The following is a 25,006-nucleotide window of genomic DNA, read 5'->3' as shown; positions in this document are numbered from 1 at the left end:
CGCTTCAAGTCTGTGTGCCCGGAGCGATATCATAATTTTACGCGTCTTAGCATCAGAAGTTCTATACCACATGCATTAAGTGTTTTTGAATGCAACATGAAGCGCTGTGTTTGTAGTCATTAACTTCAGGCACGAAACTATCGCTCAGATCGTTGGTGGAGAATATCTTCACTCTCAAGGTGGGTTGTAGTTTTTTTGTTATGTTTTGTTTTTTTCCCAATAACGTTATATGTTGCATACCTCATTGGCTAGCGTGATTAAATGAATAGCGAACTGCTCGTCATATTTTTTGTACTTCTTAATATGTTTTATTAATGTAATTTGAACTTCTAAATGTCATTAATATGCTCAGAGTTATTCGGAGATAGTTTAACGGGGTTGTGGGGGGAGTGAGGGGGGGGGGGCGACGACAAAGAAGCAATATGCAGGTCCAAACCAGCCAACATTTATATTGTAGCTAACTCTGTCCTGTCGTTCATTCAAACTCCTCCCATGGGTACATCCCTTCTGGAGCTTTTGAGCCAGACTAGCATCAGAACATTCTGGAGATTGTACATATAGCGCCTGAACGGATTTAGAGTGAATGAGGGTATACCTGTAAAACTTTATGTATGTGCGCATTTTTTTGCGCACTTTATCAACGTGCGCGTGTGCGCGCGCGTTTCCTTCCTTCCCCAACGCCGCTGGCTGTCACTCAGCTGCTTACATAAAGCCAGCTTCATCTAGGCCAGCCCACGCTTTGCCGCTGGTTTCCATGGGAACTGCGTCGGGCTGGCATGGATTTGGGGTGAGACACAACAAAGGCATGACATCATCAGTTCAGTAATGTCACAGAGGACAATGCACTGGGAATAGCAAATTTCTGACAAGACAGACAACATGATAACAACATGCTATGTTATGTTGGCTAAGTTTCAGAGCAGCCGAAATGAAAAGTAAATTCTGGTTGAATAATAAAACTGACGTAGACTCTCCTTTTCTTTCTTTCTGCTCATCTTACTCTCTCTCTCTCTCTCTCTCTCTCTCTCTCTCTCCCTCTACCTCAGAAATGGCCTTCGGCCCTCTCCTCCTCTTCTTCCTGTCTCTGGTTGGCTGCTGCTCTGCAAAGGACAAATCGGACAAAGCCCCTCCACCTCCTAGAGGATGTGGTTCTGGCGTGGACCCGACTTACAGGGTTCTGTGTGACCTCGAGTCGGTATGGGGGGTGGTTCTGGAAGCAGTGGCGAGCGGGGGCGTTATAGCGGCCCTGGTCCTGGCTCTGATCCTCCTCGTTCGGCTGAAAACCGTCACGGAGCCTTCGCGGAGGAGCGGGGTGGGCCCTCTGCTCCTCCTGCTGGCGGGGACGGTGGGTCTCTTCGGCCTGTCGTTGGTCTTCATGGTGGGGCGTAGCGAGATCCTGTGCATGGTTCGGCGTTGCCTCTGGGGGCTGCTGTTCGGGCTTTGTTTCTCCTGCCTCCTGGTCCAAGGGTTGCGTCTGAGGAGGCTGGCGCGCGGGAAAAGCAGCCCGGCGGGGAGCTCCTTGTCCGGGCTCGCCCTGGGCCTCACCCTGGTTCAAGGCATCGTCTCCGCGGAGTGGCTGCTGCTTACGGTGGCCCGAGAGGGTCACGCGGCCTGTGACTACCAGCCCGTGGACTTTGCGTTAGCGTGTAGCTACGTGTTGGGGCTGCTACTAACGGCGGCCGGACTTGCGCTGGCCGTGGCTTTGTGTGGGGGTGGGACAGGGGCGGAGCCTAGATGGAGGTGTAACGGTGTTTGGCTCTTCCTCACCTGTCTGGCGTCTCTGTTGCTCTGGGTGATCTGGCTGGTGTTGTATCTCTACGGTAGCCTGACCGTCACGACGGGACCGCGGTGGGACGAGCCGGCGTTGGCCATCACCTTGGTAACGGAAGGTTGGGCTCTTCTGCTGTTCCACGCTATCCCAGAAACCCACCTCTGTCTGAGGACGCCCGCCCGCCAGTCGAGCGTCACCATGGCAATGACGAGGGTCCCCGATTACTACGACACTTCCCATCAGCCCCCACCACCCATGCACATGGGAGAACAAGGGTATGACAGTGAACTTCCGTCCAGTCCTGGAGCAGCATTTCCAGAGAACCACGCCTACTCAATAGAGGGGCACAATACAGGTAAATGAGAGTGTTTTAATGCATGTATGTGTGTGTGTGTGTGTGTGTGTGTGTGTGTGTGTGTATTTACTAGTGTACACTGAGTAAAATACTGCATGTGTGTGTTGCTGTGAAATCAAAGCCTGTTTGCTGGTACTGAGATGTATCTCAGTGACTGAAATCCTCATCACAGTGAACAATAGATTTTTCTGTTGACATGTTGTTCAGTTTCAGATTTGTTGTGCTGTTTATCTCATTTCATTCCACTGTTTAGTATTTTATCCTGCTGTCGCGTCCTTTGCCGTGTTGTTATTTAACTGTGTTGCTGTGTTTAGCTGTGGGGACTAGTGGACTCTGCTGTCGCATCCTTTGCCGTGTTGTTGTTTAACTGTGTTGCTGTGTTTATGAGGACTAGTGGACTCTCCAGTCGCATCCTTTGCCGTGTTGTTGTTTAACTGTGTTGCTGTGTTTAGCTGTGAGGACTAGTGGGTACACTAATGGACAGGGTGGAGTGAGAACCGGTCTACCCTTCCGCAGTCACGTCTATCAGCCCACTGAGATGGCTCTGCTAATGAACGGGGGAACGGTGAGTGTGTGGGAGACACACACACACACGTGCGCACACACACAGACACACACACAAACACATACACACACACGTGCGCACACACACACAAACACACACACACACGTGTACACACACACACACACACACATGCACACGCACACACACGCGCGCGCACACACACATGCGCACGCGCACACACACACGCACATGCGCGCGCACACACACACACACACGCACGCGCACACACACACACACACACACACACACACACATACACGTGTGCACACACACAGACACACACAGACACACACACACACACACATGCAGACACACACACACACACACAAACACACACACACACACACATGCACGCACACAAACACAGGGTGTGTACTGAAACATACAGATATATACAAACTCTCTTTTTAACTCATAAGCATTCTCTCTCTCTCTCTCTCTCTTTTCTCTCTCTCTCTCTCTCTCTCAGATCCCAACTGCTCCTCCAAACTTCACAGGAAGGCAATTATGGTGATGAAGGTAACCATGACAACACAGAGCAGGCCTGTGGCCAGAAGGGGGGAGCTGATGATGTCACAGGGTCAAAGGGCACATGTGACGCCTTCCAGATTTCCCCCCTGGGTGGATTCAGGCACCAGACCTGCTGCTCAGTCTTAAACAGTCTAAAGTCGCTTCAGTCAACCTCTAAAACCCGGAGAAGTTTCTAGCAATACGGCACACAAGTTCATTTTGCCATTCAGCATAGCATCGTCGATCTAGTTTAACTCTTAAAACAACATACCAAGATCATTGTTTTGGCCACAATTCAGACATGTATAAAAAGAATGCTCTCCAAGACACGTTGATGTTAAACTCTCAGTAGTACTGTATTTTTCTCCGGCCTTTGAGGGCAGATGGGAATGAGAGATTAAGCAGTCTCTTGTCTCCCTCGCGACTAAAATTTCAGCATTATGTCATAAGTACTGAATTACAGTATTACTTCATATTTTGGGTTTTTTAGGTTTTTTTCTTTTTTTTTTTTTTTGCTTTTATTGCCATTTGATTATTGACTGAAAACAGTGACAATCATGATAAAACTTTTTTTTTTTTTTTTAATTTATTGTCACAAAATGAATTGTTGGCTTTATTCATGTAAGCTCTGACACGCGTGTCCCTTATAACTTTGTGTTTTGTAAGTAGGCAAACGCAATGCCTCTCTTAGCGAGAAGTATTCAATATCTGTCTTTACTGCGGTCATTCTACTTTGGCTCTTCAGGGAAGTTGTAATTAACAGTTTATTACATTACACAGTTTATTTATTATCGACCGAATGTGAATTTTCATTTTGTAATGCACAGTTTACCTAATTCATCTGGGAACCACGTCAAAGTGAAGGGACCCTGTGTTTTCTTAAGGGAATGTGTATGACAGCGCTTTTGGTCCTTGGAAAGTCTGCTCTGGAGAAACACTGTACAGGCCCTTCTACAGGGAGAGGGTTCTCTCACTCTCTGCATTACTTTACTTGTCGTTTTGGCATATATTGATGTCAATGGCCTGATTTGCACATGTGATGAAGTGTTTGGGGTATTGTTTAAGTCCTTATACATTATTACTTACTCTCTCTCTCTCTCTCTCTCTCTCTCTCCGTCTTTCACATACACACACGCACGCACGCACACACGCACACTTTTTTGTGAATACCATGGCATAAAATGATATTAACTGAGTGTTAGTTTGTTATTCTGACTCTTGTTCAAGGCAGTGTATAGAAGAATTGTTGTCACTGGTGAAAAACACATGCACACACACGCACACACACCCACACATTCATACACAATGAAATAAACTATATAGTACATTGTAATTTCACTCTTCTGTGTCCTTTGTTGCCAGTGTTCACTGATTTGTTTTTTGTTTTTTTACTGTATGACTCAAAACACTTGTCCGACAGAACTGACCTTCCCACGCAGTTTTGTGTTTGGTCGGCAGTGTGTTTGGAGCGCAGAGTAAAAGGACTATGCGTGTTCGCCCCCTGCTGTCCGTGTCTATTTTTAAAACAATGTCTCGTCGCCTACACAAGGAGCGAAAATGGATTACATGTCCAATCGATACACGAGAAGTTATCACATAAACAAAGCAAGCCATCGACGGTGGTGTCACGTCTGGTTTAAGTCAACCCAAGTCAGCGATCAAACAGTTTAATTAAAGACGAAAAATATATGGTGGAATCTACAAGACGGTGACTCGAATGCATTTCACAGCTAGGTGCAGAGGCGTAGCATCACATGACCACACGCGGTGGGCCTTGCTCATATCCGTGGGCCTTGCTAAGGACGCATCGAGTCGTTTCCAAGGAAATCTGCGACTGAATACTTCCGGTTCAAGCTTGCAGCTCGTTGGTCTCCACGTGTGTCTTTAAAGTAAGTAATTCAAAACTACGTGTGTTCGTAATATCAAGATAAAGTCAGTATAAGAGGAGTGTGTTTTTATGCTGTTGGATGGTGGCTGGGTATAGATTGTGTCTTTTTAAGAACCTGTTCTTTCTGATTCATAACCTCTTGAGACAGCTTGCTGTAGAGACACACATGAGTCTGACATGACTAGCAAAGGCACGCACTTAAGAGTAGTCGCTGTTCGAATGGAAACGTTTTCTTGACCGGTTCTGCAGTATTCGTAAATAGCCCATGTACGACCTCTCTTCACTATCTTCTACGCTTGCTATTAATCCAGGCATAGTTTATAAACCTTTAGTCTGTGTGCCAGTGCCCTGTATACAGCTGACAGGAAGTCACTTGCCCATGGAAAAGGGGTGATTGCGTTAGATGTCACTGATCGGTTTACTATCGGTTACTATCAACGTTCAGCAACGTATAAACAACTGAGTTCGTTTAGTAATGTGGCTGTGCTGTCTCACAGATGGTGCACTCCGACCACGAGTCAGTGGAGACGGTTAAAGAGAAACGGAAGAAGAAAAAGAAAACGTCTGCAGAGGATGAGCAGCAGAGCGTAGAGGACGAGAGAGAAGACAGTGGAAAGAAGGGTAAAAAGAAAAGCGCCAAAGTCTTCGAATTCGAAGAGGCAGCGGTTGGTGTGGACAAAGACGCGAAAAAAGAGAAAACGAAGGAGGTGGAGGAGGTCAAACGTGTTCCAGGCGAAGCTGAAGGAGGAGACGTGAGGAAAAAGAAAAAGAAGAAAACAAAACAAGAGGATTCGGAATCCGTAACTGAGCTCAGTGTGCATAATGAGGAAGAGCAAGAGAAAGACAAAGTTAAAAGAAAACCAAAGAAGAAGAAGAACAGAGTGGGCGCTGACGAAGACGTTGCTAACGACACTCAGGAGGCGAAAGGAGGAGAAACTGAAGAGAAGGAAGAGGTAAAATGTCTAGAGGGGGAAAAGAAGAGAAAGAAAAAGAGAGAGACGCAGGAAGAGGATGAAGGAGTGGATACAAGTCCCGGTGGAGACAGTGAAGAAATGAAGAATGTCAAATCACCTGAGAATGTGGAAAAAAAGAAGAAGAAGAAGAAAAAGAGGAAGAATTGTGATACTCTGGAAGAAGTGACCTCAAACGACACGACAGAGACGGGGAGAGAGAACACTGTAGAAGAAAATGAGAATGGAGTGATGGAGACTAAAAAGAAGAAAAAGAAAAAAGAAAAGATGTCAGAGGCAGAAAATGGAGTGAAGGCAGTGGAAGAAGAAGACAGAGAGGAAACGGATGAAGTGATCAAAAAGAAGAAGGAGAAAAAGAACAAGAAGAAGAAGAAGAAGAATTTAAGCGAAGCGAACGCAGCCCTGGAACAGGAGCGACCCGCGCCAGAGGAACCGCGGAACGATAAAACGACAAAAAAGAAAGAAGCAAAGACTTCAAGCGTAAAAACAGAGCTTAGTGCAGACACGGAGCTAAACGGAGAGATTAAGGAAGCGGAAGAGAGCGAAACTAAGGGAATAAAAGAGAGAAAGACAAAGAAAAGGAGAAAGCTTGTCTGTGAAGACAACGACAAGGAGGAGAAGAAAGACGCAGAGTCGGAAACAAACAGCAAAAACGTCGCTGGGCAGATAAAAGAGGAGAAAGTCAAAAAAGAGGAGAGAGTCAAAAAAGAGGCAGACGGACCGATCAAGAAAAAAAGAAGAAAAGGGTGTATCAAGGAGGAACCAGGTGATCCAGCGGACAGATCAGGGGATCAGGTGAGTGGAGACCGGACTTCTTCTCAGTTCCCGATCCTACCATCTACCTAAATCCGCTCTGACCGCGTCCCCCCTATCTCGTTCATTTACAGCCATATAACGGCCAAAACTGGGTCAGAGAAGTATTTAGATGACTAGGCCTTGTCCCAATTCACTTCAGTGCTCCATTTCCTCCTTACTTCTCCCTGTTAATTCACAGGAGAATTGACACTTTTGATGAAGACCCAGTAAGCTGTTTGTGTGATGTGGATTAGTAAGTTTGATTTCATATTTCTCTCTCTCTCCCGAGCAGGAGTCTGAGGTATTGTTCCTGCATGAGAAACGAGGGAGTCAGGACGAAGAGACCATTGATCAGGTACAGTTCTCACAGACATATCCACATCGCCTCACTGCAGTACAGCATATGACCAGTCTGTAAGAGAGGATCAGCTCTGCTTGACTTGTGTTCAGTATATTGTTGTTGTCGTGTTCAGTGGGGAAATCTCTAATAAATCTCTTCTGCTTGCCTCTGAGTAACTTCGCTACACGTTGGCTTTTAATGTCAGTTTACGTGTAAAGACATGAGACTTAACACATTCTAACGACTTCCTCCAGGTCTATCAGTTCAGTAGAAATCCTAAATGTTTATCTTTTTTTTTTTATTCGCACTGACACACACACACACACACTCACTCTCACCCTCCAACCTTCCGTGTAAATGTGTAATATTACTCGACCAAGGCAATATTCATTCAGTTAACTCTCCTTTTTTTTCCCCCTTCATTTTGACTTTCTCGGTTTAGCTGTAGACTTCATTTGGACTTTTCTCAGTTTAATTATGGACTTTATTTATTTTGACTGTGATTCTAAGCCTGTGAAATTGTGGTTAATAATATGAGTGTCTTTGATCCACAGGAACGCAGATCTGCTCTGCAGAAGGATATTGACCAAAAATCTCAACCCCAAAAGGTCAGTCACAACTTTCAGGAGATTTTTTTTAAGAAATAACGAGAATAAATTTGAAATTAACTGAAGGGAAACTATTTCAAACAAACAAACAAATAAGGTAACTGAGATCACTCTTGAATATTTTTAAGTTTTGATGGGTGGAAAAGATATATTCATCATATGCTAAGATTCAAAGAATTTGTTTTTTTTTTTGGGGGGGGGGGACAGGATCTCGGCCAATGGGGCACTGCAGAATTTGACAGTTCAGACAGACAGCAGAAGTTTCTGCGCCTGCTGGGCGGATTCAAAAAGGGCAACCAGCCAATCGGATCAAGCGTTGGGCGGGCCAGCATGGCACTGGGAAAGGATGAGCAACGGAACTTACAGAACAACCTGCTGGGACAGTTTGAGCGCGCTCAGAGTCGGCGCATGGACTTTCAGAACAAAGGGGCGGGACTAGGGTTCAGCGCACCGTCCAATAAGAAGTTTGCGATCGATGCCAACGCTCGTAATTCGATCCGATTTGATGACTGACAGGCCAGGGGTTAATCATAGAGACAGTGAAAGACAGAGAGCTTCCTGTGATATGGATAGATAGTATAACTCTGCTCCAATGGTTACAGGGCTCAAAAACAGCCTTATCTGTCTTAGGTCCAACAAAAGAAGGAAACTGGTTTGATGGATGTGTGAATTCAGAATGAAATGCCACAGAAAGAAGATTTTTTCAGGGTTTTATCAAACTGCTTGATATAAATGAGGATTCACAATGTGTTTGCTCACATTCTAAGTGTATTGAAATGGCAATAATGTGTGAAACTAAGCACTACCAAAACCATGCAGGAGGGGTTGCCTAGGAGACGAGACCCACCCAGTCCAATCAAATCAGACAGGAGTACCCGGGAGGGGGGGGGGGCGGGGAGGGCCAAACCACACCAGGCTGTGTGCTAGTCAGGGAACTGGGGTGAATGTGCAGAGTGTATTTTGGGTCGGATCAAACCTCCAGATTACATACATCATTGGAGGAGCCGCTGCGTGTTGTGGGCGGGGTCCGAAGGGATCGGTTGGATCCTGCCGTTTCTATGGTAACGAGACATTAACGTGTAGTGTACCCATGAGTTGTATTGTGTACCCTCTGTCATCTATATATATATGTTGCTGTTTTAAGGCAGCACAGAACTGAGGAATTAACTGGCATTTGTCATAATTTATACGTGAGAAATGTGCCCCCTTTTCACAGCCACCGTGCATTTGCTTTTTGCCTCCGTGTGTCAGTGAAGTCCACAGTCCAGTTGCCGATTAAAAGAAATATTTGACAGCTTATTTTGGGCATTTTATTTTACCTCTTGTAAACACATGACCTTTCAAGATATGTACAGAAATGAAGAACAGGACAGAAAAAGAAAGCGTGTATTAGAAAACATTAAAACAAATCGTTATGAAGGCAAAAAAAAAACCACACACACACACTCACACACACAAAAAAGTCAAATACAAGACAAAAGCATCTCTGACTATCTTTTTTTTTTTTTTTTTTGAGACACATGTGTTTAACAGAGTCTTGAAAACAGTGTCGCCAAGAAGGACTGATTAGAAATGCTTTACTTCAGAATCCCGTTGAGCCAGCTAGCTGTACCTCGCTGTTTTTTTTTTTTGTTTGTTTACTTTTTTTAAAAACAAAAGTCAAGCCAGTGACACCGCGGGCACTTCAACATTCTCTCTTTGTGTCCAGTTGAGATCAGAGGAAGGAGAGGACGGTGATGTCATAGAGCGTCGGAACTCGGTGGGAGGGGTCAATGGAATGTCCGGTTACTTACGCTGACAGCCCGACAGAAGCTTCCGCTACCACTGAATACGCCGGCGAGAGAATCTTAACGACGTCCTCTCCTTTTAAAGGCCAGGGCCTTATCTATCAGAGCTTCTGCCTCTGGAGCAGTGTCAGCAGCTCTAAAACGCTTCGTTTTAAATTCACATTGTGTGTGAAAGAATGTTAAAGTGTGCACGCGTGAAGCTGTGTGTTCCTGGCATAAAAGGAGGGAGGTTGGTTTTTTTTTTTTTTTTTTTCGTTTTTTTTCCCGGGCAGGAGCAGAAATAAGGGAGGGGGGGTTGATCTGCGCCCCCCCCTTTTTAGGCTTGCAGGTACTCCGGCTGTACCCTCGCCACCTTACGGAACTCCTTGGCGTGAGTGCGTGGGCACTGCATCTCGCACCAGCTGATGGGTACCATCTGCACCCCTGGGGGGGGGGGAAGATGAGAGAGGAGATAAATCAAATGCTAAATTCAAGAAAAAAAGATTTCTCTGAATGTGGACATGAATATGATCCGACTTAACAAAATTAATATACAAGCAGTGTAACTTCACAAAGTCTCAAAGGCTAATTTACAGATTTTACCACTAATGTGATGGGTGAGCTCCCGTAGGAATGTCATTCAGGTAACATACCCTTTTTTCTTTTTTTTTTACATATCTTTCCATCTCTGCAATTATGTAACAGAGCAAGATTCCCCCCCCCCTCCAGTGGTGTGAGAGAAAGTAATATGCAAATCTTTGCGACATTCTGAGTTGACCTTTTCTACTCAGATGTGGTCTGTTTCAACTTGTCTTGTGTTTTTTTGGGGTTTTTTTTTCCTCTCTTCTTGCTCCAGCTAGTGGGCGTGTCCTCCTCACCTGCCTCGCTGTGAGCCACGACCACGCCCAGTTCGTTCTCCGCCGTAGTCAGCAAATAGTTAGACTGCACATCACCCAGAGAGATCTACACGCACACACAGGGGGGGTTAAGGCTCAACTGCAAAGCATTGTGGCGGTTTGCTGTGTGACAGCAAACTGTTTACAGTCATAGTTTAGTAACCCTAATGTTTCATCTCAAACTGTTTACAGTCATAGTTTAGTAACCCTAATGTTTCATCTCAAACTGTTTACAGTCATAGTTTAGTAACCCTAATGTTTCATCTCAAACTGTTTACAGTCATAGTTTAGTAACCCTAATGTTTCATCTCAAAAGCTGAGGAAAAACCCAGAGTCAAAGCAAAACTAGAAGATGGTCACACTACTATGCAGTGATACAAGTTTTGTGCAGAAATGATTTACGGGGTTTCCAGCGTGACGCCGTTAACCGGCGGTTCGCAGAGTGAAGTGGACACAACATTTGTTTAAAGGATACGACTTTGGCAAGGACGATGTCACCAGGCCGGAAGCTTTTGTAGGTTTCCACCTAGAGAAAACAGACAGCGGATTAGCCCGAGACTGAGAAACGGACAGAAATCAAAATCAATACGAAGCAAACATTCTTCCTGCACGTTTGACGATCCCCGCGTGGACATACATCTTTAGACCGTCTACGTGCAAAAACCTACCTTGTCTTTTTCTGTGGCCCTTACATCTTCTTTCCTGGGAGAGAAAGGAAAAGGAGAGAAAAAAAGAAAATAAAACTGCTTAAACTCGATTTGTTCTTCTCAACCTTCATATCTCAAAAACAGAAACGATACATGACAGCAATGCATACATAACTAATCAGACAGTGACAGACTTGAATTATTTTTGGTTACCTGATTGTGCCTCTAAACCTGTCCTTCAGTGGCGTGGACCCTACATAGAGTATGTGGACTTTGGCAAACCGTGGGTTAATACTAGTCACCTGTCAAACAAGAGGCACGTATTCTTCACATTAACACCAAAAAGCGTTTTTTTTTTTTTCCAGCGTCCTCTTAAACTGTTCAAAACGATATACTTCAAATATTAAGTTATCAATAAAGAGCCAAATGTATAAAGCAAATGCCATACACCGTTACCGCTATGAACATCTCACGTGATAGTGTTTTGTCTGACGTCAAACCCTGCACGTGGAACGTACCTTACAGGTGACGATGGCGCCAACATCAGGTAACAACTGAGCTTCTGTTTCCCGCACGACCGAAATAACGGGCAACTGCAAATTCACCAGAGACACGCAGCCTCAGACTTGACTGTTCCATCAACTACCCACTAGCACAAAACACAGTTTCTCTGATCCACGAAGTAATACACTTAGGTAAAGACTTTCTATCACATGTCCCGTCAAAGATTGCGCAACTGTAATAATTCTATCACCTCCTCTCCTTCGTTTTTCCTCAGCACGTATCCAGCGAGAGAAGCGAAGATGTAGCCGTGGCGGAGATAGGTGCCCGTTCCCGGTATGCAGTCCTCCGTACTGCACAGCCTTTCACCTGCGGACACGAGACCTCGAGTTATTTTCTGCCAGCTGCACTAAGACTTCACAGATTCATTTCAGTGTCACTGATGATGCGCAGTTGTCGTTGGAAGTGTTGGTGGTATTTCTTACCTTCAACTTAAGTTTGAAATTACTGTCGTTAATACAGTTATATAATACACTGTGTCGAAACCTCATCCTAAACTTGAAAAGTACCATTACTATCAGTTCGCTTCACTGACTGAACAGTTGCCTGTCTGCCTTTGATCATGTAGTGACAGATCGACGGTGGTAAATAACAGCCCGCCGTTGGCAGTCAGACTCTTCGCTAGTTCGCCTGGAAGTCAGGATCAAAACACGCACGAGATGGAATGCTAGGAACTGCTCTCACGCCCTGGGCTGTGGGTTGGGCTCACCAAACGAGTTGATTGGCCAAGAAAGTAAAAGTCAACAAGAATCACGCAAGTACACTAAAATGCAGAAATACGAGACTTTTCGCAGATTTTACGCCCGTGAAATCCGTAAACTTGTACACCTAGTAATCTGCAGTATTTAGGATCGTTAAGTTTTATGAAAAAGCTCGAGCAAGTTGTCATATTTTGAAGCGCGTGGTGGTGATTCAGCCTAGAGCGATGCATGAATTACTCCTCAAGCTCAAACTCGTGCGATCAAAATCATCAATTTTACGTTCACATACGATACAAACACGTGAACTAAATACACGTGGGATAGCATAGACTTTAATCATAAACTTACCAAAGTTATAACATGACTCAAACAAGATGTACACGGAGTTTTAATAATTATAAGATTGACCTACCTGGAACACACAGCTTCATGGGCGACATGTTTTCAAGAGGAGACGACTGTAGCTTGATTGGCTGTTTGTATAGCTCGAAGCGCGTCTTTATTGGTCGTTTCACGGTATTCTTTTAAGTAAGCTTCGGTCGCCATCTTTGTTGAGGCAAAATGACATATGTGCGTCTCTCTCAACATCAGAAGTCGTTCGCCCCCCCCCCCCCCCCGACTTACTTTTCAACACAATCGAAATCCAAATCCAGTCAAATTCGAGATGATGCTAATGTTACGTTAATATGCAATTTTATGAGCCTCAATTCCTTCTGAGCAGCATATTACTCACTTACTTATTTACTTATGGATCACACTGGATTCACTTATATTGTCAGTAATATCAAACATACACAGTCAGTTATTTTTAATGAAATACTCTAATTTTCTAAAAGTCCCTTTCTTTTATTCCTTCTCATTTCTTTGTAATTAAAAAGACGCGTTTAACTATCATTGTGGATGGATCCAATAAGAATTTAAAGACTGAGGGACCTAAACTGACAGCACTTTCCCCGTCAGCTGAAGGCTCTGAGGATTTCTGTTGACTCATAACACTGCGTAAATCCATCTAAAGCTGTGTACAATCATCACATACAACAAAAACCAAAACCAAAACCAAAACCAAACCAAAACAAACTCACGGCAATACTGTTTCTGCAGAGCAAACATTTAATGGGGATTGCACAGGGGACTCCAGTGTAAGACAGCTCCAACCGTCCAGTCAAATCATTCATGATAATGTCACACTTATAATACGCGTCGAGGAGCAATTTTCTGAAGCCGCAGATGAGCAAAAGAAAAAAGAAGAAAAAAGAAGAAAAAAAGAAGGTGCTTCTGGAAGACAGTGTTTACAGTGCAGACACACTAAGTTCAGTCATGGATTTAACCTAGCATTACAGAGTGTCACACTCATTCTACCCAGACTATCAACACAGTCAGATTGACAAGAGCAACATCATCTACATTACAAATCAATGTAACATACACAAATGGCAAAAGCAAACAGTACACCTAGAATGAATTTTCAGCAAAATATCATCTGCCCTTTAAAATGCTAAAATATCAGTTGACACGTGGAGAATGATGTATCACATACACACAGGCGTATTGAGAATTATGGAAAATCTGGACACGGTATAGGATTTTTTTGTTGTTGTTGTTGTTATGTTGGATATATTAAGTGCGGTAGTGGGTGTGAGGCCTACAGGGGCTTTTAAACGTTGCATTGAGTCACACGGCAATTTGGAACAGAGGATAATGTGTGTTCCGGAACACGGAACACTGAACGGCGCCTAGAACACTGCGGCTAGCCCTATCATCAATAGTCGCTGTTGCCATGATACCGTTGTCGTAGAGATGCCACTGCAGTGCAGAGCAGCAGAATCTGCTTTAGAATGAGCCGGTCTATATTTCTCTCTGCCAGGACCCTTTACATTCGCCGAGGCGCCTGCAGTGCTTACAGATTAAAACTTGTTTTCTAACTCGTCTAAAATAATATTTACTCCCAGAACAATGTTTGCGAAAGAAGCTTGATGTAAATATGTTTTGCTGGTCCCTAAAATGCGCTTTGCACCTCTTAAAGAAGATGAAAACTCACAGGTCTGGGACCAGAGTGAAGTATTGATTGTATTCTTAGAGGCCTCAGATCTTCTAAATATCTCTGGGTGTGTACAGTACTCTGTGTGTGTGTGTGTGTGTGTGTGTGTTGCATATGCGCCTGTCTTGCTTTCGTACGTGCCGTGTGTGTGTGTTCAGAATGAGGGTCGTTCAGCAGATGTTTGTATGTATGTGTGAGAGAGAGAAAATAAGGAGCTTTGTCAGGTGTTATAATCCTGAACAATCATGAACACAAGATGGCGCTGTTTCTCTCTCTCTCTCTCTCTTTCATTCCCTCTCTCTTTATTTTTTAGCCTTGCCCTGAGCGGCCACTGCCTCCATGGCTTTACGAACTGTCTCCTCGTCTCCCAGGAACTGCATTGGTTTGACTGGTTTCAGGTTCTTGTCCAGTTCATAGAGGATTGGGATCCCGGTGGGCAGATTCAGCTCCATTATAGCCTCCTCAGACATACCTGTGTCGGGGGGGGGGGGGGGGTAAGAGCACACAACCACCTCAGTTAATATACAACCACATGACTTTTTCCACTTTGAGACTGTGCAGGTTTGCTGATGGGCAGATGTTAACACCTGTAAAGTGTGTCGCTCCTGTTGCTCAGGGGAAACTCGTTAAAACGTTTTACCGCGGCTCAGGTGACTCTATTCTCCTCCAGGCCACTAACAACCAAGGGAGGGGTCTCTACTCACCCTCCAGGTGTTTGACGATGCCTCTCAGGCTGTTGCCGTGGGCAGCGATCAGAACCCGTTTGCCCTCTTTGATCTGGGGCACGATCTCGTCGTTCCAGAAAGGCAGCGCTCGTGCGATGGTGTCCTTAAGGCTCTCGCACGACGGCAGCTGGTCCTCCGTCAGGTCGGCGTAGCGACGGTCCTGCGGGAAGACGGAGACAAGGTGGTTTTAGAACGCCCGGGGCAGTCGGAGCGTTAGCCCAAGGCTTTGTTTAGAGGAGCGCAACGGTAAACAGAGGGTGACTGAACAGACAAATGTACAACTGTGTAAAGAAATAAAAAGACAGTCACTGAATTTCAGCGGTGGCTAATTTAATATTTAAAAGAAATCGAGAGGCCTGATCTGGCATATTCTAGAAAAAAAAAACAACGCTCATTTTAGTGGATTTCATAGTGGATAAGATAAGGTAAGATGGCACTTTATTAATCCCCGGGCGGGAAAATTTTGGGTGTTCACAGCAGCAGGAAAAAAGGTAAGACGGGCGAGGAAGCACAGATAACAACACAAAACAATAAATACAATAAATATACATAATATTCAATATCTAATATGACACGGAGCATTCCAGTCAAGGACCTCTGCCTAACCCGCTTACACTGGACCATAAAACAGCAATAAGTGACAGTTATCTGGAGCTGGGCCTGACCTTTTGGTGAATCACTTTTGGAAAACTCCCTCACACACACACACACACACCCCTGTGTCGCTCACCTTGCTGATGTTGGTGTAGTAGTCGTGGTCTGCGTCCATGGGTGGGGGGGGGGACGTCGTAGGAACGCCTCCAGATTTTGACCTGTGCCTCTCCGTGCTTGGCCGCGGTTTCGGCCTTGTTCAGGCCCGTCAGGCCGCCGTAGTGACGCTCGTTCAGACGCCAGGTCCTGTGGACTGGCAGCCACATCTGGTCGATCTCCCCCAGAACCAGCCACAGGGTCCGAATGGCCCTCTTCAGCACCGACGTGTAGCAGATATCAAACTCATAACCAGCCTCTGTGAGAGAAAGAGAATGAATCAATGCTGTTACTGTTGAATAATAATTGCTGTTGATACAGCTCTAAGAGGTTTGGACAATATGGGCTCTGACACATTCATGGCGGGCTTGAAGTAAATTTAACTGAACCGAAAGATATGAAAAGGGAGAGGGGGAGAGAGAGAGCGCGCAAGCAAGCATGTAAGTTGGCATTGGGCCATCGCTGGCATCACACCCTTTTTGGAAAGGAAAATCACCAAGGACGTTTTTAAAGGCCGTGTGTATATGTGAGTGCTAAGACGAAGCAAGCTGCCCGAGCGGAAGGTGGGCTCTGTCGTCCTGTACAGACATGCTGCGGGCTATCTCAGACAGTCGGTGGGTGTGTCTCATTCATAACACAAGCGCTAAAAATGCCACCACACAAATCATGCAACAAACTTTAATAACTATGTTCGCAGCAATCATGAATCTACGCTCAGTCTCGGGAAGAAAGCTGGAATCGATTAAATTAATTCGTTATTGCGGTTCTTAAAAACTTAAGGCCTTCAGTTTTACATGCACAGCTTCAGATAAAATCACGGTATTGTGTTACGACATGGCAGTCTGCTACTGTAATAAAAGGTCCAATAGACTTTCTAGTCACAGACTGGTCGCGTCCAAGATGCAGCGCTGCAGTGAACTAGCCACTTGTATGCGTCTTGCGTAACGGACACACTAACACATCTCAAAAACTGGCCTAATCCAATGACGGAGAAAATGATACGATATAAGGCAAGCAAATCGTCACCTTTGAGTGCTTGTCCTCCTCTTTTGGCCTCCTGCATACCGGTTTCACTCAAATCGGCGTCAAACCAGCCGCAAAAACGGTTTTCCTGGTTCCAGCAGCTCTCTCCATGGCGAATCAACACCAGCTTATACGCGGCCATCTCAGGCGATCTGCTTGTTCGGCTAAATTTCCGGGAATCAAAGAAGAAACTTCTTCTGCAAAGCGATGGAAATGTCCGCACAGTTAGACAGAGACACACCTTAGATGCCTCCGGGACACAAATCAGGGATGCTGACACGGTTGGATCTAATTTTGGACCGTTTCTGTAGTTGACAGCAAGCCCTGTGCTATGAACGACTAGTGAGGAGAGCTTCCTGTCGTTTTCGACCAATCAGAATGCAGCCAGCGTCTCGGTAAGGAAGGGTACTTGCCTTCCTGCACGTTTGTGGTGATGCCGCGCGTGCAGCGACGTGACCTTGATTGTCAGTAACGATTACTGCTCAAATCATGACCCAAACTCAATGACGTTTAGATATGTGGAAACATTAAACTGCCGATACGGAATGTTTATTTTGACTCCAGTGCGCACCCTTACAACGTGGAATGTGGTTATAAAACCACACAACAGAATTAAAAGTTGACGCTACCTTTAAATGTTACAAATTGAGAATATTAAGTCAGTGCAAAAAAAAAAAAAAAAAAAACCACCATGTGTGCTTAACAAAGAACACAAGACAATTTTTTTTTTTTATCATGTTTTATTAAGCAACATCCTCAAACGTTCTACTACTACATTCTACAGGGAATATGTTGTTGGGTATCTTCTCCTTGGTGATGACACTTCCGGTCATGACGCAAATCCAGGTTGTACCACGCACTCCCGATCTCCTCACGTCTACAGAACGTAAGATACAGACGCCGAGGCGGGGCTGGGATTCCCAGCTGCATCCCGTCTGTATGCGTAGGGTCTTCAGCGAGAGACGTCTCCTCGTAACCTGGCCTAGCCGTTCATCTTCTGGTGGGGCCTGAGGGGCCGTCTCCGGCACAGCCGGGATCGTCTCCTCCGGCGAAATCCACGCAGCTGCTCTCTGTAGCCCCTGTGGCGCATGGGAACGTAACCTCTAGGTTCGCACAGTTCCTGAGAGAGAGAAAAAAATCCTTTATGATGCACAGTTCGAATAAACAAGGTTACTGATGACTGGGATAGTAAGGTTCAAACATACAACAATATACTGAGTTGTATTGACTTGTGCTGTAAGCTAAATTTAAAGTACTATATACAAAAACCTGAAACTATACTACAATCTATTACACTTGATTGTATAAAATGGGATTAAACCAGTTTCATGAAATCCAGCCTACACTGGTCAAACTGGAATCATGGGAGAATTTGTCAGGGACCACTTTGTCGATTGGTCCCCATTTTTCGATATGCCATTCTAACCGGGACACTAACGTTAGCACAGTTCTGCGTGACCTTGAAAGAAAAGCCTTTCCGCCAGCTGAGGTTAGAGCAACACAATACAGCCTGCAGGCAGCATCGCCCTGGCAACGACCTTCAGCAGGTCACTGATGAGTGTAGGGTAACCCCTACACCATGAGTCATCATCATTCAAAAGCAAATTCAAGGCCAAAACAGCAAAAGAAGGACCAAATATGTAAATTTCACGTTTCGAAAATAACTGATCATTTTTGTCGATAAACACCAAGAATTAGGCAAACTTAGTCATCTCTCGGCTGCGTTCATAAAAGAATCAAACATTTTTGTCCGGAGGCTGATTTAGTAGTGATTCCACCCACAACTCTAAAGACCGTTTAAAACCGCAGCGTGGGCGTGGCCGTAGGCGTGGCCGTGAGGTGTTGTGCAGTACCGGGAAGCAGGCGTAAAACTGTTTGTATCCTCCCTGCAGCAGGTACAGCTCTGGATAAAGAAGCTGAGGGTAGACGTTGACGTTCAGACGCCTGTCCAACGCCCTGAGGTACTGATACCTACAGCGGGAGGAACACACAGGGAGTTACGTATCTAGTGTCTCAGAGTATGAGTGCTGATCCAGGATCAGCTCCGTACATCCTGCATTATTTATTTATTAGGACATTAAAATAGCCCAAAAACTGATCCTGAATCAGCACTCTTTAAAGAAGCTTGATATGTATGATCCGAGAGATCACTGATGTTTGTGAACTAGTTCCCCTCACACCAGTCTTTAAGTGTGTATGTGAATGAGAAAGACTGTGTTTGTATGTAGGAGGAAGAGAAAGAAAAAACAGTGCTAAATACTGACAATGCTTTTACGGTGTATTTCAGTTTGTGTGCAAGAGGATGTTTACATGAGCCTGTGCATTGCTAACACATTGCAGACAAGCTCAGATACACATTGCTGTGTTTGTGTACTTACAGATGTGGGCCTCTCTTGGACGAGAACTCGCAGTGAAATAATATGATTTTCCGTGGTGATGCCGCCCCTTCCAGAGTCTCCCTCTGCCTTGACGGAGTTTGTGGTGAGCCAGAGCTCCCTCTGGTGGTCAGAGCCTCCGCGCGCGGGCCAGAGTTCTCTTGCTGAGGACTGAGGTCTGGTTGAGCTGAGGTCGGGGAGAGCTGAGGTAGTGCAGGATTCTGAAGGAGAGCTCTATGGATCTGGGCTTCAGTGTGGAGGTTCACTGCCCCCTCCGGGAAAGAACAGAGAGACTGTAACGTTTAAAAGTTGTTGTGGAATGGGCGTCTTGCAAAGATCGGTTTGATACTGCGGTAAAATGGCTTAAAAATTTCAAACATGATATCAGAGCTGAAAGAATGAGTTATACCATTTTTACAATGACATTTTAAATCCAAACGCAAAAAGTCACAGGTGATATAGACTTTGACCCAGTTCAGTTAAGGGCTTGCAGATACTATGCAAACAAACAGTCAGACTGTGACACATAAATGACAGAAGTATGAGGAATGGTTTCAGTCTCTTCATCCATTACAGCTTAGTCTTCTCTACAAGTCAAAGGCTGAATCCTGATTGGTGGAAAAATCTCATTTTAAGTACAATGTATCATATTAATTCCAAATTAGAATGATATACACACACACTGTGTGTTGCTGCGTTATGCCCACTGCATAGGCTTTGGCAACACCATTAACATGCACCGAGAGCCAGTCAATGGGGACAAAGGGTGAGCAAATACACCGGTGACCTGTCACATGGTACATACAGAGGAACTCAAAGATCAGGACACGGAGACGCGCTGGAAGGCAAAGGGTTAAGGTCTGTTATTCCCGGGCCACACGTCAAAATCAATAGACCGGTCACTCATGAAACAGCAGGGCAGTCTCCAGACTAATCAGAGCATAACTCTACAGACAGACTGTCTGAAAGAGGCCCTCTAATGTCCTTTGTCTGGGTAAAGACTACACTTCGTTCTTTTACAGCTATAGAGATCGCGTCTGCTCGAGTGTGAATTTGTTTGGTTTTATGCCTTAAGGATATAACATCCTCTAAACATATCACTTATTCAAGCGTGAGTGGATGCTTTAGTTTTCGCCATTCTACTCTTTAGGAGGTTCATATCTGTGACTTATCCTGCTTTGATTCCGTTCTGAGAAGTCCAAACTCTAGACATTGACCCAGTCGTGTCTCCTCACTTGGCCCCGTGCAGCAGGCCAGTATACAGACGATAATTCACTTTAAACTGAGACTTAAGACAGAGCCTTGGTCTGTGCATAAACGACAGTCGAGACGGAATTGAAGGCGATTTATACGTGCATGCAAACGGTTTCTTGCTTTAAAACAGCCACGCACTGGGATGTCTGTACCTTGATGTGACCTCCTTGGTATTCGTAAGGATAACGGCAGTCAATGATGAGGTAGTCTTCCACCGCGGTGCCAAACCGACCGGAAATCAAAGCCGCCACCTACAGGAAGGGATGGGAAATACACTCACATATACCAACATTACCAGAACAGGGCGCTGAACGCCCAGGACAGGGTGAAAACCGCTAGAACGGAGCTTAAGACTTCTTAAATCCTGTAGGAAACACTTTAGCAACCACTGCTAACTTTTAGTGAGTTCAGGAGGGAAAACACAGCACAGAGTTAGTGCAGGTGTGGAGTTTAATCATAGTGTAACTCAAACTGGTTAATCGATAAAAGACAAGAACCCACAATCACGATTATATTTATAATCATCAGTATTATACATCTGCGATGGACTGACAGACCTGTCCAGGGTGTTTCCCCTGCCTTTTGCCCAATGAGCGCTGGGATAGGAATACAGGTTTAGAAAATAAATGAATGAGAAAAAGTGTTATAACTCAGGGTCTGGCTCTTGAGAGTCAGGGCCCTGCCGCTTTCTGATGTCACCACAGAGTCAGAGATTGAGTGTCGCTGTGGAACAGGTGTTTGGCTGAGGATGCAGCGTAATCAGAGACATGGAGTCGTTTGGTAAAAATCTAAATCCAGCTGGACGTATATATACACTCAAGTGTCTGGGTGGATCACTACTGGACTAAGACAGACCTATTTTCCCTAAGACAGTGAACTATGTTTCTCCTTCATGACATTAAGAGACAGAATGCATCTGAAGGGAATATTAGTCAGAATAATGAAAATGAAGAGAATTCAGATGGGGGGGGGGGGGGGGGGGGGGGGGGGAGGACACAAGCAGGCACTTACAGTCTGTGAAGATACATACTGCAGATTCTGTCGGCCTACTCTCTCCACAGGAAGCAGATGTTGCTATGGAAACAAAAAGAAAAATTGAAGAAAAAGAAAAGAATTTAAGAAAAAAAAAAAAAAGGTTTCAAAGTGGCTGTTTGAGTAAGCGCTTGGATTCTTTCCATGTACTCTTTCATTCACAAACCCTCTTTGAGAAAAAAAACCCTTACGTCAGTTCAGTCTGATCAAGCGTGATCAGGAGGTTAGTTGTGTAATTGGTGGTTCCGTTTCTCTGAATTATATAAACACAGTCATCTCTGCCCTGCTGAAGTGTTCGTACACTGAAAATGCACAAGTCTTAAATTAACTCTGAGAGTGTTGAGACATGGTTTGAACCATCTTTGTCTTCCCCCCCCCCCCCCCCCCCCACACTCTGAGTAAATTTTAAGTGAGGAATTTCAAGAGATTTAATGTATGGTTCTTCCCATGGTTCAATTCCCAGCAAAGGCAGGAAAACATCCACGTCCAAATTGCCCTTGGGCAAGGCACTTAACTCCCAACTGCCCCCGGGGCTCAGGGGTGCTGCCTTCTGCTCCTGCCCCTAGTGGTTGTGTGTGCTCACTACTGGTGTGTTTGGATGGGTTTTAAAATGCAGAGGTCAAATTCACCGCTCGCTATTCGCATTGTGTTTGTGCAATCACAGGGATTTAATCTTTAATCTTAATCTCAATAGGCTCTCCATAACAACAAATTCTGTTTGGCCTGAAATTAAACAAAAAAACAGAACATATGAAGTGTTTTACCCTCATTTACTCTTTGAAGCCTCACGTCAAATAGACTCCTTAAAACGACATATCCCACACTCCCACACCGTCCGGCGGGAGCGGTATTACCTTACTGAAATCTCCGATGAGACTCTGGTCTTGGATGGCTGACTCTGGGACGTGGTGGCATTGGGTTTTTCGTCCGGACACCATCCTTCGTAAAGAGACCAAAGCCTACACAGAAGACGGAAAAGACTCACACCACCTGACGTCTCGATCATCAGCCGCGCACAGACCACAGACTTTCAATCTATTCAGTGTTTATCGCTGCTGTAACATACTCTAAACTTGAGTCAAATGATTGGTGCACAGAGCACTGAAAAGTATCGTCTGTTCCATAGAGTTATTTTTCTGTTGAGAGACGGCTTAGAGGAAATTTTGTTGAAAATTGCCCTGATGCGGCAGTTAAGAGTTTAATCTGTTGGGATTTTTTGTATCTTCCTCTTAAATGCCTACAGGTGAGAGGCATCATGGTTCCACAGAGAAAAATAAAAGTTGACCAAACTGTTACTGTAGTTGTACTAAATGGTTAAAATCTAACATTATGCAGACTAGAGGGAAAAATTAAGTCAATTGGATCTAGTGTTGGTCTGTAATCACTTCACCATGGGCTCTAGCGTCTCCGTTTCTCCCGGGAAACTGGCGCCCCCTGCTGGAGAGGTTTGGTCATGTCTTCTATTTTCCTTGGATGAGTCATGATCAGAAGCTGCGGTGGAGAGTATGCTGGACAGCCTCAAACGCACACGTTTCTGTGGACAAAACACCCAACATTACCCAGAGTGCACAGCACCTGAGCAAATCTCCCTGGACTCTGGACTCTAGACGGCAGACTTTACCTGGATGGGACTCTGCCCTTCCCGAAAGAGAAAATGTTTCATTTTGAACAATCAGTTTTATATCAATCAGTAGTGTCCTTCATTGTGTTTCAGCATTGTAGAAAAAAAAAAAATTAGACAAAATACACAAGAATACACAAGAGTGCGAACAGGCCCTGAGATGTATGACCTGACAGGAACATGTTTGTTAACTATCTTAGTTTGGGCTGTTAAATTTGTCTAAACAACAGTTTGGGTGCTTTAAACTCAGATGGACCATTAAGACTGAGTATTTAATACACAGTCACGTGTTTCCTTCATTTGCATCAAGATCTTGATCTGACGTTCTCATATTCCCTGCCTGGTGTCGGTATCAAAACAGACAAAGAAACATTTAAAACAACCCTAGAGTCAAATTAGGAGATGCTGCAGCCAGTTGAAGTTCTGATAAGTGAATACATTACTTTTCATCATTAAAAAGTTACATTTCATAAATACCCAGTAAAAGGGAAAGCCTGTAAAAAGACACTGAAATATAAGGTCTTACCATCTTTGCAGTGGCGCATTCAGGAGAGATCGACTCACTAAACAGGGAGGACGGAAAATGCACTTACTGAGAACAGACTACAAGCCGCTACTAGTACATTTTAAAAAAACGCACTGAAATACATATGCATGCATGTGTGTGTGTGTGTGTGTGTGTGCGTATGTATTCTGACCAATACGTGAACTTACTATGTTGCTCTCCTCCTGCGGGTCACCTTAAGATCCATATGTCCTGCAAGACACCGTTTAAATTTTAAATCTAAACAATCATGCGGAGACAAGAGTTCGCTTTCGCTTTCCTTTTCGCGGTGCAGTTCTCTCTCAGTGTACTCCTTCTATTGAAAGGTTCTTTGTCCTACGCGTTTATATTCTCCAATCTTAACCAGATGAATCAATATGATTAGGTGTCATATGCCTATAGCGTAAACAGCTTTATATTCATCGATGACCCCGCGGGCGAAAAACTAATTAACCCCGCGTGGCTCCAACAAGGAGTTAATTAACTTAATAAACTTGCCCGGACCTGTTGGCGTCTCTAGCTCGCAGGGAGCACCTTTCTGGTTGGGCCCAGGGGCGGGGGGCGGTGTTTCCATCTCAGGCGTTAGTATGAGACGTCTTCTGGGGGTTGAGCAATGGTGTGCGAGCCTAAAATATAAACATATAATCTGAATACTTACAAATTCTGATCTAGATCTAACCTCCATAAAAGCATTAACCTCGTTCCCTATACACATATATATAAATCTCCACTGCGCCCACGTTTTTATGCCTACCTATTCCATGTGCTCTATGCACATATATATAATTTCACAAAGCCGGTGTTCTGATGAGTCGTGCTGCCTATCAATATGTGCTACTTAACGGGCGGTGCTATTGCGCAAACTCCCCTTACTTGTCATGGCACTCAAGCTTCTGCAAACTGACAGAAAGCTTTGAAACTGGCGAAGATGCGGCGTTTTTTGACGGGCTCCAAATCGCGATCATGCGCGAAGATGATTGCATTTCCCGGACACTTTCAACCTTCGTGCTCGGATCCATTCAGAAGTCACCTGCAAAGAGTTCTGTGATGTCGATGAGGTAAATATCGGAAATATCGGATTATTTTTAACGGCCAGGCTACAAAAATTCGCATAATGCTGCAGTGTTTTTTTTTTCATGTTTTCATACAACAGTTCAGCATAGCAATTGTAAATGCAAGAGAATTAGATTACTGGCAAGCGTTCATCAAAATCCCGTACTTAATCAAGAGGCGGTTGCAGTCACTGTTCTTCCTTACCTGTTGACCTGTCACT

The 25,006-nt window shown here is 44.7% G+C and overlaps 5 protein-coding genes across 8 annotated transcripts; 2 read left to right on the top strand and 3 right to left on the bottom strand.

Annotated features, from left to right (window-relative positions):
- The first annotated feature begins 1,048 nt into the window (after window positions 1–1,048).
- Window positions 1,049–3,205, top strand: gprc5bb (G protein-coupled receptor, class C, group 5, member Bb). Its single transcript, XM_030780873.1, has 3 exons — window positions 1,049–2,126; window positions 2,579–2,691; window positions 3,161–3,205. The coding sequence occupies exons 1-3, from the start codon at window positions 1,049–1,051 to the stop codon at window positions 3,203–3,205; spliced, it is 1,236 nt and encodes a 411-aa protein (XP_030636733.1).
- Window positions 3,206–5,053: 1,848 nt separating this feature from the next.
- On the top strand, window positions 5,054–9,015 carry knop1 (lysine-rich nucleolar protein 1). The gene is made up of 5 exons (XM_030780478.1): window positions 5,054–5,090; window positions 5,587–6,855; window positions 7,148–7,210; window positions 7,750–7,803; window positions 8,011–9,015. The coding sequence occupies exons 2-5, from the start codon at window positions 5,587–5,589 to the stop codon at window positions 8,314–8,316; spliced, it is 1,692 nt and encodes a 563-aa protein (XP_030636338.1). The 5' UTR covers window positions 5,054–5,090; the 3' UTR covers window positions 8,317–9,015.
- Window positions 9,016–9,225: 210 nt separating this feature from the next.
- exosc1 (exosome component 1) lies at window positions 9,226–12,814 on the bottom strand. 4 transcript variants are annotated; one of them, XM_030780479.1, is made up of 8 exons: window positions 12,787–12,814; window positions 11,867–11,982; window positions 11,631–11,705; window positions 11,326–11,414; window positions 11,134–11,167; window positions 10,941–10,991; window positions 10,448–10,532; window positions 9,226–10,013 (listed from the first exon to the last, which is right to left on the bottom strand). In XM_030780479.1, the coding sequence occupies exons 1-8, from the start codon at window positions 12,812–12,814 to the stop codon at window positions 9,907–9,909; spliced, it is 585 nt and encodes a 194-aa protein (XP_030636339.1). In that variant the 3' UTR covers window positions 9,226–9,906. The 4 variants fall into 4 exon arrangements, with proteins under 4 accessions (XP_030636339.1, XP_030636340.1, XP_030636341.1 ...); XM_030780480.1 differs by lacking the exon at window positions 11,631–11,705 and having other exon boundaries at window positions 12,787–12,813; XM_030780481.1 differs by lacking the exons at window positions 10,448–10,532; window positions 10,941–10,991 and having other exon boundaries at window positions 11,130–11,167; window positions 12,787–12,813.
- Window positions 12,815–13,475: 661 nt separating this feature from the next.
- Window positions 13,476–17,260, bottom strand: pgam1b (phosphoglycerate mutase 1b). Its single transcript, XM_030780522.1, is given in 5 exon segments — window positions 13,476–14,884; window positions 15,117–15,297; window positions 15,868–15,918; window positions 15,920–16,143; window positions 16,911–17,260. Coding segments are annotated over 5 exon segments (765 nt in total). The 5' UTR covers window positions 17,050–17,260; the 3' UTR covers window positions 13,476–14,714.
- Window positions 17,261–17,889: 629 nt separating this feature from the next.
- Window positions 17,890–24,716, bottom strand: cdc25d (cell division cycle 25 homolog d). The gene is made up of 10 exons (XM_030778896.1): window positions 24,607–24,716; window positions 24,238–24,359; window positions 23,904–23,929; window positions 22,959–23,102; window positions 22,423–22,527; window positions 21,548–21,610; window positions 20,689–20,787; window positions 19,286–19,554; window positions 18,761–18,878; window positions 17,890–18,027 (listed from the first exon to the last, which is right to left on the bottom strand). Exons 1-10 carry the CDS (start codon window positions 24,714–24,716, stop codon window positions 17,890–17,892), a joined length of 1,194 nt encoding a protein of 397 aa, XP_030634756.1.
- Window positions 24,717–25,006: the final 290 nt, after the last annotated feature.

The sequence above is a fragment of the Chanos chanos genome, chromosome 7 (assembly GCF_902362185.1).
Source record: "Chanos chanos chromosome 7, fChaCha1.1, whole genome shotgun sequence".
NCBI lineage: Eukaryota > Metazoa > Chordata > Actinopteri > Gonorynchiformes > Chanidae > Chanos > Chanos chanos.
Note: the sequence above shows the minus strand (reverse complement) of the source record. Positions and strands in the feature narration are given on the sequence as shown.